The sequence below is a fragment of the Oncorhynchus masou genome, chromosome 22 (genome assembly GCF_036934945.1).
Source record: "Oncorhynchus masou masou isolate Uvic2021 chromosome 22, UVic_Omas_1.1, whole genome shotgun sequence".
Taxonomy (NCBI): Eukaryota; Metazoa; Chordata; class Actinopteri; order Salmoniformes; family Salmonidae; genus Oncorhynchus; species Oncorhynchus masou.
Genome location: NC_088233.1, coordinates 14,267,268 through 14,279,645, shown reverse-complemented (window position 1 = coordinate 14,279,645; position 12,378 = coordinate 14,267,268). Strand labels below are relative to the sequence as shown.

At 43.8% G+C, this 12,378-nt stretch overlaps 1 protein-coding gene across 1 annotated transcript in view; it reads right to left on the bottom strand.

Moving 5' to 3' along the window:
• The window catches only part of met (MET proto-oncogene, receptor tyrosine kinase), a 95,877-nt gene extending 90,436 nt beyond the window's left edge, over positions 1-5,441 (bottom strand). The window contains exons 1-2 of the mRNA XM_064929350.1: positions 5,137-5,441; positions 1,438-2,680 (exon numbers count right to left, since the gene is read on the bottom strand). Coding sequence (XP_064785422.1) covers positions 1,438-2,679 — 1,242 coding nt within the window. The 5' untranslated portion in view covers position 2,680; positions 5,137-5,441. The remainder of the gene's footprint in view (positions 1-1,437; positions 2,681-5,136) is intronic.
• Between the last annotated feature and the right edge of the window lie 6,937 nt (positions 5,442-12,378).

Below are 12,378 nucleotides of genomic sequence, written 5' to 3'. Positions count from 1 at the left end.
TGGCGATGTCTAAAACAGAAACCAAATATCTGAAAAAAATTATCTGAAAAAGCTGCTTAATTCTGACTGTGGAATTATTGAAAGGTATGATTCAGATATTACACCAGTATAACTAAGTGTAGAGGCTCTTGCACCACAAGGCACCTGATTAGTCAGTGAAAAATAATGTCTGATAAAAATATGCCTAGCTAGCATGCCATCATCTTTTTGTGTGTAAATACTATTTTGAGAGAGTGAGAGAGAGAAAGAGTGAGAGAGAGAGAGAGAGAGAGAGAGAGAGATGGAGAGTAAGGGGGAGAGAGAGAGAGTGGGAGACAGAGAGTAACAGAGAGAGAGAGAGACGGAGAGTAACAGAGAGAGTGAGAGACGGAGAGTAACAGAGAGAGAGAGAGAGAGAGAGAGAGAGAGAGAGAGAAAGAGAGTGGGAAAGAGAGATGGAGAGTAGGGAGAGAGAGAGAGAGAGAGAGAGAGAGAGAGAGAGAGAGAGACGGAGAGTAACAGAGAGAGAGATAGAGAGAGAGAGTGCGAGATGGAGAGTAAGGGAGAGATGGAGAGTAAGGGAGACAGAGAGAGAGAGAGAGGGAGAGAGAGAGAGAGAGAGAGAGAGACAGAGAGACAGAGAGAGAGAGAGAGAGAGAGAGCTTTCACTAGCATGGTATAGTATCATCTTCCTCCCAGCAGCTGCTGAGTTCCTGTTATTTTACCACAGATTCATCACGGATCGCTGAGAGTCAGAAATGCATTCCATGATTCAATTTCCCCCCTCTGCATTCTTAACTAAAGCCCCCCTCCCCTCCCCTCCCATCTCTCTGTATCTCTACTGTAGCTACATAATCATTAAAAACTATTAACATCCTCATTCTCAGGGAGTGAGTAGACCTGAGTTATGTATGTTGTAGTGACGTTTTTGGCTCTATTGTATGTCTATGTGGTAAAGTCAGATCCTGGTTCCAATACTATTTGAAATCTTTAAGATACATTAAGCGTTTGTCTTAACAATGAAGCCAGGTCTTGTAATAATGAAGTCAGGGCATGGGGGTGCTCTGCTCAGTGCTGCTACAGATGTTGACAGGACTATCGACAGATCCTCTAGAAGGGCCGTCGGCGGTTCAATTCATGTCCCTATTGATCAGATTATTTAACCGATTGATCCCATCAATGCTGATGGATGGATAGAGAAGAGAAGACAAAGAAGAGGAGAAGAGAGGCATGAAGCCAAGTGAAGACCAAGTCAACTACATACAGTAGTTGCTGCATAAGCAAATTCTCTAACTCTAATTAAATCCTGAAAATAACCTAATGACCATAATACCCTTGAACAGTACTCTAACTACAACTACATTACAGTGCAAAACATATTTACCAAATCTGATGAAGCATATTTGTAGTGATTCTATAACACATAACTTTCATAATGCATTATTATTCAGTTCTTACCCCGTTGTAGCAGCGTTTCTCCTCGGAGCCGGTGAAGTGGTATGGCTGCTTGGTGTGGCACTTCTGGATGAAATCCTTGAAGAAGTTGTTGACGTCTGCCAGTGAGATGACACAGACGGCCGAGCTGGCCGTGGGTTCCGGGGAGTCTGGCTTGGATCGGGCGAAGGCAGCAAACAGCACGTCCTCCCTTTCCTTCAGCCCCATCTCCTGCCTCAGCTCGCTGCCCGCCTCGGCCACATGGGCTGCCTGGAGGACATTAAACACCTCGACGCTGGCCAAGTGCCGCCGCCGCCGCCTCTCCGTCAGGATGCACTCAAAGGGCATCTCCACGTAACGCCGCAGCTCCGGGTCGGTGCCGCACATGCGGACGATGCGGGTGTGGTAGACCTGCGAGCTGCGGCCCTCACGCTGCACAGTGAGGAAGTAGGCGTGGCTGCCGCTCTGGAAGGAGTAGACGTAACGCAGGTGGTGGTCGCCGCGGAGGCCCGGGGCCAGGTCCATGTAGGACTGGTCGGAGAAGAAACGGAAGCCATCTTGGGTTTCTTTCATCTGACGCACTGAGATGGTGTGGTGCTGTGGCTGCTGGGCCTGGGGGTTGGAGGTCATGCGGGCCGGACTTCCAGTTCCAGCGCTTCCAGTGATCTCCGAGTTCCCTACGAAGAACCGTACCACGCCTCCGCTCACCATGTTGAGCACACGGGAACCCAGGGGGCTGGCAACACAGTCGGGACAGCCCTGCTGTCCTCCATCATCTGTCTTGGGTGAATACATACAGTTCACCTCCTTGTAAACATTCCCTCTCTCCACCAGCAGGTGGCGACGGCAGACACCGGCGTCCGCAGAGCTGCAGCTGAACAGCTCATCGTCATAGTAACGCTCCACCAGCAGGGCCATGTTATTGTTGTCCAACACAGCGTTGGGCTTGCCAGCAGCTCCATCCTGGCTACTTGGGCCACATTGCTTTTCGACACCAGCCTCTGACACTGGCCCGGTCCAGTACTCCGACAGCTTGGTCAGGTTCTCTGACAGCGCATAGATCCTGTTCACAGCACCAACGTAAACCGTCCCCTTGAAAGTGACCAGGTTCTGTATAGCGGAGTCGGCCTCGAAGATGGGCAGGTTGTAGGTCACAGAGAGGTTGAGCTTGGAGTTCTCGGCCGGTTCATCACATTGACCTCTCACCTTCGAGGAGCACAGAGCCCAGAGGATGATCACGATGTCCAACAAGTAGCTATTCTTCATCCTGTTCCAAAATAAGCCACAGAAAGAGAGAAGTTACATTACACTGTGTGTTTTAGTCAATTAGCAGACAGGCTTATCCAGAGTCACTTATTATCTCATTCAACTAAGGTTAGGAAAGTAAAAAAATGAGGGGTGACTTATTCGGGACATTCATAACAATAACACAAAGAAAACACCATCAAACATAATAATGTTGGCGTCTAGATTTCCCTCACGTGTTCAGACAGAGAGGTGTGGAGAAAAAGGAGCATTCTCTTGATTAAAATAGGGATTAGAAAAACAAGAGGGATCACTATTTCTTTGTCAGGCTCATAAATGGGACTGTGTGCCAGGGACTAAGGCCGTGGTCTACTCACTCCACCACAGCACCACGTCAGTGAAATCACTGCCACTAAATGCTGATAGGACTTGGGAGCATTATGGAGCCCCACTTCAATATCAAACACATCAGCACTTCTACTATGACTCTCTATTATTGTGAACAAGCCAGTCAGTGAAACTCATGTTGACCAACGGACAATAACGTTTTATTGCAGTAGTGTTCTGCAGTGCTGGCCGAGCAACGCTCAGTACCACTTCGGTGGTTCCAAATTCCAGATCTCTGGTTCCATTCCGGCCACAGTGCGACCCAATGGGGTGAATCACCGAGGATACAGCAACCCTCTCTGGTCTGTAGGGCGATGCAACCAACCAACCACACAGCTAAGTTTAGAAAACTTCCCCAAAGGAGTGGTAGCTAGAACCCCAATTAAAACAAGTCAGGTGGACTATGAGTGGGGCGCTGTACAAAATGATAAATAGTTGGAATGCAGGCCACTAAAATGGCAATCCACTGGGGAATGCTTTTAAGGTCTGTCAGAGAGAGAGAGAGAGAGAGAGAGAGAGAGAGAGAGAGAGAGAGAGAGAGACATATTTCAGACCCTAGTTAATCAGAGACAAAGAGAGAGAGAGAGAGAGAGAGAGAGAGAGAGCTAGGTAGGTAGGTAGGTAGGTAGGTAGGTAGGTAGGTAGGTAGGTAGGTAGGTAGGTGTAGGTAGGTAGGTAGGTAGGTGTAGGTAGGTAGGTGAAGGTAGGTAGATAGATAGATAGATCTATAGATAGATAGATAGATAGATAGATAGATAGATAGATAGATAGATAGATAGATAGATAGATAGATAGATAGATAGATAGATAGATGAGGAGAAAGAGAGAGATTTCAGACCCCAGTTAATCAGAATATTTGCATGTAGGGATTCGTCTGCTTGGTCCATATCAGCACATTTTGTACAAGTGGTGGGAAGACAACAAAAACAGCAGGAGAGGTCAGCAAGGAGAGAACCCCCTTAGCACAATTTCCTAATATCCTGAGTGGAGTATATTTTTTGGTTTAACAATACATTGTTGTTGTTTCTCTATTATAGGCCAGTTTTGTACTTGATATTTCCAGACAATTCATAAATCTCACTATCATATTTAAATGGATGATTCCACAGTAGCCAATACATATGTAGCCACTATAGGCTATGAAAACTATGTTTATATCAATATAATGTTACATAGCCTTTCTTGATTACTACAAACACGTGATTGATTAACCCCCTGGAACCTAAGGGTTTTCTCAATGAGTTGTACCTCCCTAAAACATTACATCCTTATAAGAATGTAATAACATTATTGACCATCAGTCCAGAGTTCTGATTTTCTATTTTAGGGCACTTGGGGTCATCACAGACAAATATATACAATTCTAGTGATGGAGAGGAAATGGGGGCCCCTCGTGCAAAACTATTTTCAACGATGGATGGGAGTCAAAGTGGCATGTGCACATACTAGAGGAATGACTATTTTTTTTTTTACTAACACTTATGAATAAGCGTGAAGAACGAAAACACATTTCATTGACTCCATATTATTGTACCATTATTGGTCCCCGTCTGGCTCAGTTGGTAGAGAATGGCGATTCCCACGGGAGACCAGTACAAAAAGTAGGAAAATGTATGTCGCTCTAGATAAGAGCCTTTTTTTTGTATGTACCACGCACCTGCTCCCGTGTCCCGTCCCGATACAATTAATTTCTTAAGGGAGGTGTTATTGCAAGTAACAAGTAAATACAGATTTCATAAACAATAATCTTAGAGGATATATCGTTATTTAAAGAGAGGGAAATGATTCATGAGAGAAACTGTTGAGAGAAATCCGCGGAACATTCTGTGAGGCTATTCTGGAGATGTTGGTTAGTGTAAGCTTATCATTGCAAAACGTAGGCTATTAGGACAATACTATCATTTAATCAATAAATTAAAGTATTCAGTATTGGCTAGCTTTCTGATACGCATCTGAGCAAAGGCATATTGACGAGCGTTTCGTGGATGCCTAATTTTAATAGGCCTATGTAGGCTAATTAAAAGTAAAGCAAACTTAAATAGCATTATTAAACCAAGTATACATTTAAAATTAGTCGAAAATAGAACGTACCTGTCAGTTAGGCAACTGTCTCAGTTATGTTTGGGTTTCTTCTTTCAAATCATAGTAGGCTACACAACTCAGGATTCCTCACAAGAGACTGTGCGCATTGACTTGTTGACCACCGAATAACAAATTGATATGCAAAAGATGCGTTTGACTTTGAATACTCTGCCCCTTTCTCTTTATTTTCACAAAGAATACAAAAGTTTGTCCTTTACTCAGACACAAGAAGACCGTTTCTCAATCCGTTTTACAAGATGCGGACCAGTGTGACTCATGAGTGTGAGGTGTAGATCACGCACACTGGCATTCAAACCCCCTCCGTTTTTTTGTCTGCTCTCGTAGCGCTCCTCCTCTATAAACTACTCTGCTGCGAGAGGTGGTGAGGCGCGGGAGTTCACACAGGTGAATTTCATAGGGTTTGATCGATGGTACCCGTACATTTGACTGTTTCGTCTTTAGCTTGGTCCCCGCAGTGTATGTTAATAATTACGTTATGTCATAACAAGTCAATAAAATAGCCTATATATTGTGTGTATAAAAAAATGAAGAACGCCTTCCTAATATTGAGTTGCACCCCACCCCCCTGCCCTCAGAACATCCTCAATTCGTCTGGGAATGGCCTCCACAAGGTGTAGAAAGCATTCCACAGGGATGCTGGCCCATGTCGACTCCAATGCTTCCCACAGTTGTGTCAAGTTGTCTGGATGTCATTTGGGTGGTGGACCTTTACTGATACACAGGAAACTGTTGAGTGTGAAAAACCAAGCAGTTCTTGACACAAACCGGGGTGCCTGCCACCTACTACCAGTCTATGTCATGGGAAGAGTAGGTGTCCTTAATGTTTTGTACACTCAGTGTAAATCGCTGTTGAAGCAACTGTTGAAAACTAGAAAAACTATTTAACATTCCACATTTCCACTCCCTAAGAACGACCACTGACTCAGTCTGCTTGTCAAGTTAAAATGGCTCGCTCAGCCGTAAATAAAGAGATACAATTTGAACACTAACCAACTGAGTGTGTCACCTATGAATCACAGTGGGCAGCACAACAATCCCTTTGTCCTACTTCCTGAAACCAGGCATTTGGAATGAAAGGGAGTTGAAAATCAAGATAACAGTGTGTAGAGTTTAAAATCAAATGAAAAGGCATACTGGTGTTAGCTGTAATAAGTAGGTAGGATCCTATTCACTTTCCACAGTGACTGTGAGGTTATTTTGACTTCAAAAGGAGATGCTGAAGTGGAACAAGTGACAACAGAAATAGAGAATAACAGTAATGCCCTTCAGATGACTTAATTCGAGTGACTGGTAAACTGGTGAATGTAACATGTGAATCATGTGCCATGTGCTTGGGTGATGTGCACACTTACCACAGTTAACCTGCTATGGTCTTCAACCCACATGGCAGTAGTTGTAGTTTATTATTTTAGAGTGTTCTGTACCTACATCATCATGCTGATGTCTCTGGGAATCAAAGCTCTACTCTTCTTCCTTCAACAACAGTTACGTAGTGTAGTGTATCATACTACTCCTCTTCTGTTTGTTTTATAGTGCATTTCTCATGTCTGTTTGCTATGTGTTATAGTACCACAAGTTATGTACAGTATGTCTGATGCAGTAACCAAGGGGTGTGTCTGCTCTGACAGAAGTGTGTGTGTGTGTGTGTTTCTGGGTGTGTGTGTGTGTGTGTGTGTGTGTGTGTGTGTGTGTGTGTGTGTGTGTGTGTGTGTGTGTGTGTGTGTGTGTGTGTGTGTGTGTGTGTGTGTGTGTGTGTGTGTGTGTGTGTGTGTGTGTGTGTGTGTATGTGTATGTGTGTGTGTGTGTGTGTCTGGGTGCGTGTGTGTGTGTGTGTGTTTCTGTGTGTGTGTGTGTGTGTGTTTCTGGGTGTGTGTGTGTGTGTGTGTGTGTGTGTGTGTGTGTGTGTGTGTGTGTATGTGTATGTGTGTGTGTGTGTGTCTGGGTGTGTGTGTGTGTGTGTTTGTGTGTGTGTGTGTGTCTGAAGGGTGGAGGTGAAGGCCCGTGGCTCCTGTGTTGATGGTGGATTCCATTCAACCTGGAGCACTTCCCCTGAACAGCAGCTGAGGAGGAAAAGGTCAGTTCGGTGGTGGTTGGGGTGGTCAACCCCACATCTTCACACTGCAATTACTGTGTGGTTGGTATGTGGAACCTGTATGACACACGGTACAAGAATGACACACACTACCACTACTACACTGTAAAAAAAAATGTACAAATATGTTGATTCAAAACACATTTGTAAGGCAACCAGCTGCAATGGAATTGTGAGTTTTCTCAACAACATTGTCACACACATTCTTTGTTGTGTCTCCTCATCAATTTGTTTGTTGAGAAAATCAATCCTATTGCAGCAAGTTGCCTAACAAGTGTGCTTTGAATCAACATTTTTATTTATTTTTTTACTGTGTATACCACAGGTCTGATTAACAAGGATATTTGTGACAACATGTTGTTTCGATGTGCAAGAACTCACAGGCCAGTATGTGTAGCCAGAAGCAGATTTCCACAGATTTTATGGGTAGCCTATGGCATGAACATTCTATGGTCAATTAATATAATCTCTCCCTAAGGTAGCCCTGACTAATGTAGCAATGGCTGTTCCATTAAACAATAAGGCACGAGGGGTGTGGTATATGGCCAATATACCACGGCTAAGGGCTGTTCCATAGATGTTATATAACTGTTGTTGCCATCTACTGGTAGAGAGTATGAACAATGAGATTCTGTCCCCTCCTGTATAATGACCCTGAGCTCTAGGGCAGGGGTACTCACTCAACTCTTACCCTATGAGGTCCGGAGCCTGATGGTCTTCCGTTCTACCTGATAGTTAATTGCAGACACCTGGTGTCCCAGGTCTAAATCAGTCCCTGATTAGAGGAGAACAATTTAAATTGTAAGGAGAAAGAGAGAGACACTTAATTGACTTAACTCAATCCTCTTGGTCCCCTTGGGTGCATAGGGTGTCCTCCATGGCTCTCCACCTCACTGTTTCCTTTTGTAAGAGGTTTAGCCTGTTGCTAAGAGATCCCCACTGTCAAGATGGAGAGAGTGGAACAGAGCAGTAATAATCCTAATATCCTCAATCTTAATTTAGCGGTCACAACATCATCCATCAGCAGTAACTAAGTGCAGTCAGAATATTTATCACCTGGTGGGTCACTAGAAACCAGGGTTAACTGCTGACCAGGGAGATCCCATGATCCATCCTGCTACTGTAAACCCTGATTGATGCTTGAGCCATTAATGGCCCAGCCGCGGCCTGGCTGATGGGGTGTGTTTGTGTATATGTGTGTGTGTGCGTGTGTCTGTGTCTGGGTGTGTGTATATGTGTGTGTGTGTATCCTACCACTGTGTGTGTGTGTGTGTGTGTGTGTGTGTGTGTGTGTGTGTGTGTGTGTGTGTGTGTGTGTGTGTGTGTGTGTGTGTGTGTGTGTGTGTGTGTGTGTGTGTGTGTGTGTGTGTGTGTGTGTGTGTGTGAGAGAGAGAGAGAGAGAGTGTGCATGTGCACGTGGAGTGTGTGTGTGAGTCCCTTGAGTTGCTCACTAAAACAGGCAAACAGTAGTTTAGTGGTCCCCTCTCAGTCAATAACTCAATCACATATCCTCAATGACTTGGATGAAGATGGAGGGCAGGAGTGATCTAGAGTCGTGTTCAATAGCAAATCATAAGTCATAAAACCACAATGTTTGTCTGTTTAAAAACATGAGAGACAAGACCTTAGCCTATCACAAAATGGAGGCCAGAGGAAGAGTACATTGTCTCAAGATGAGGGAAGGTCTGGTGAATGTACTCAAAAAGAGGAAATCAAAAGATCCCAATCTGGGAGTTGTTAGGGGAGATAACTGCAGCTGTGAAAAAAAATAAAATAACTGTCACTCAATAAGATCTTGCCCAGCAAACTGGAAACATTCCCAGAACATTAGCTAAGATTCCCATTTAGTTCTAGTTAGGGTTTTTATCTAACGTTAGGATGATAACATATTACACCTTTATATATTTTTTTATATTTATTTTTTTATTTATTCTTGGAATGTTCTTCTGACATTCAACCACCACAGAACATTCCCCAAAAGTTCCCAGAACATTTCTTAGCTTGCGGTAAATGTTCCCATGTCACAAAAACTCCAGTCGTGCTGATGATTACACAATGTTTGTATAAAATATTCTCCTGATGTTGCAAGAACGTTCCCAGAACACATTTGGTTTGTTCTTTAAAGGTTCGCAGAATGAAGGTTATCTAGGAGGGGTGCATCACTTGAGTGGGCTGAGTCACTGATGTGATCTTCCTGTCCGGGTTGGCACTCCCCCCTTGGGTTGTGCCGTGGCGGCGATCTTCGTGGGCTACACTCAGTCTTGTCTCAGGATGGTAAGTTGGTGGTTGAAGATATCTCTCTCTCTCTCTCTCTCTCTCTCTCTCTATCTCTCTCTATCACTATCTTTCTCTCTCTCTCTCTCTCTCTCTCTCTCTCTCTCTCTCTCTCTCTCTCTTTCAGAGGAGGACCTGAGCCCTAGGACCATGCTGCTGCTCCAGCTTCAACTGTTCTGCCTGCGGCTATGGAACCCTGACCTGTTCATCGGACGTGCTACCTGTCCCAGACCTGCTGTTTTCAACTCTCTAGAGACAGCAGGAGCGGTAGAGATAATCTGAATGATCGGCTATGAAAAGCCAACTGACATTTACTCCTGAGGTGCTGACTTGCTGCACCCTTCTACAACTACTGTGATTATTATTATTGGACCCTGCTGGTCATCTATGAACATTTGAACATCTTGGCCATGTTCTGTTATAATCTCCACCCTGCACAGCCAGAAGAGGACTGACCACCCCTCATGGCCTGGTTCCTCTCTAGGTTTTTTCCTAGGTTCCGGCCTTTCTAGGGAGTTTTTCCTAGCCACTGTGCTTCTACACATGCATTGCTTGCTGTTTGGGGTTTTAGGCTGTGTTTCTGTACAGCACTTTGTGACATCAGCTGATGTAAGAAGGGCTATATAAATACATTTGATTGATTGATTGATTGATTGATTGATTAAGTTGTGGGATCAGTCTGGTGAGAACATTTTGGGGTCATCACAAAAGACATGTTCCCAAAACACAAAAGCTGTCCAGTTCTGCGGATTATTCTACAATGTTTATTTTAGGGTGCAGAAAACATTCACACATTTCGTCTGTTCTTTAAAGGTTCCCATAATGTTTCTTTAGGTTGTGGGAACACTGTGGTAATGGGACAAGAGATACGTTTCTAAAACAATACAACTGTCCAGTTGAACATTCAGAGAATGTTTCTATCAGGGTGCAAAAAAACATTGAAGTTGCAAAATTTTTGACAGAACAGCCTTTCTGATTTCTTTAAAGTTTCCAGAATAGGGCTGTTACGGTGACCATATTACCGCCACACCAGCGGTCATGAGTCATGAAGGCAGTCAAATTCCACATGACCGTTTTATCACAGCATTTAGATTTCTCCAAGCTATGATGCTGATGGTCATTAGTAGCCTACCAAACTTGCTAACTGCCTGGTACTCAGCACTCTATTCTCCCTCTAATCACTCTGACACCAACGCAAATGTAATCGAAAATCTATTCAAACACTCCATGAGAGGCCATGAGCTCATGTTGCGCAATATTTCTATAGGCTATGCAATTGCGTGAGAAAACAGAGTGGTGACCTCTATTAAAAAGAGGATGATCGCATCAGGCTAGGTAATAGGCTAGGCTTACTGTATTTATTTCTCAACTTTCCTAATATTAAGCACATTGCTTCTCTTTACAACAGGATTATTGTCTACCTGGCTGGCATGAAAACCACGGGAAAAGCGTCCTCCATTCACTATTTAAGTGCATAGATTGTTATGTATTTTTTCCCCTGCCCCTGTTGCTTCGAGACAGGTGCATGATAATGATCCATTCTAAATCAAAACTCATTTTGCACAGATATTTAGTGCATTCGGAAACTATTCAGACCCATTGAATTTTTCCACATTTTGTTACATTACAGGTTTATTCTAAAATGTATTAAATTGTTTTTTCTCTCTCATCAATCTACACACAATGTATTGCAAATCATTGACATTGACAAGTATTCAAACCCTTTACTCAGCACTTTGGTGAAGCACCTTCGCCAGTGATTACAGCCTCTAGTCTTCTTGGGTATGACGCTACAAGCTTAGCACACCTGTATTTGGGTAGTTTCTCCCATTCTTCTCTGCAGATCCTCTCAAGCTCTGTCAGGTTGGATGGGGAGCGTCACTGCACAGCTATTTTCAGGTCTCTCCAGAGATGTTCGATCGGGTTCAAGTCCAGGCTCTAGCTGGGCCACTCAAGGACTTTCAGACACTTGCCCCGAAGCCACTCCTGTGTTGACTTGGCTGTGTGCTTAAGGTCGTTGTCCTGTTGGAAGGTGAATCTTCGCCCCAGTCTGAGGTCCTGAGCGCTCTGGAGCACGTTTTCATCAACGATCGCTCTGTACTTTACTCCATTCATCTTTCCCTCAATCCTGACTAGTCTCCCAGTCCCTTCCACTGAATAACATCCCCCCCAGAATAATGCTGCCACCACCATGCTTCACCGTAGTGGTGGAGCCAGGTTTCCTTCGAGACCTGACGCTTGGCATTCAGGCCAAAGAGTTCAATCTTGGTTTCATCAGACCAGAGAATCTTGTTTCTCATGGTCTGAGAGTCTTTAGGTGCATTTTGGGAAACTCCAAGAATACTTCTGTATAAAGAGGATGGGTGAAGTGGTGGTGAATGACCCAGCTAACAGTATTTCCCTGGATTAGTTATGTCTAAGAAGGCGAAAAAGGAAGCATGGAATTAGTGATTGGCCATACTGGCATGGCTATATACTGAAAGAAGATGTAAGAGATCTTCCCCGGTGGAGCAGAGAGGATAAAACACCACGAGGTCACAATAACTATGGCTGTGTTTGGATGTTTCAATCCTGTTCAAGTGTCATATGAATGATTTTAAAATGACATGAATTGCCATTTAATATGGAAAGCAACATGATTGGGATGTATTCCAATCTGGTTTCTTATGCTTTAAGGAGCTACAAATTTACATGCTGAGAATGTTGTGGTAATATTAGGTAAGACTTAAATGTAACATTTGTTATGTTCTTGAAATGTTCTGAGGACATCCAAGACAACATAAAATATATATTGTGTGAACATCAATGGAATATTATGTTGAACCTAAAACAAATATGGTATGAACATCATAAAAACTGACTCA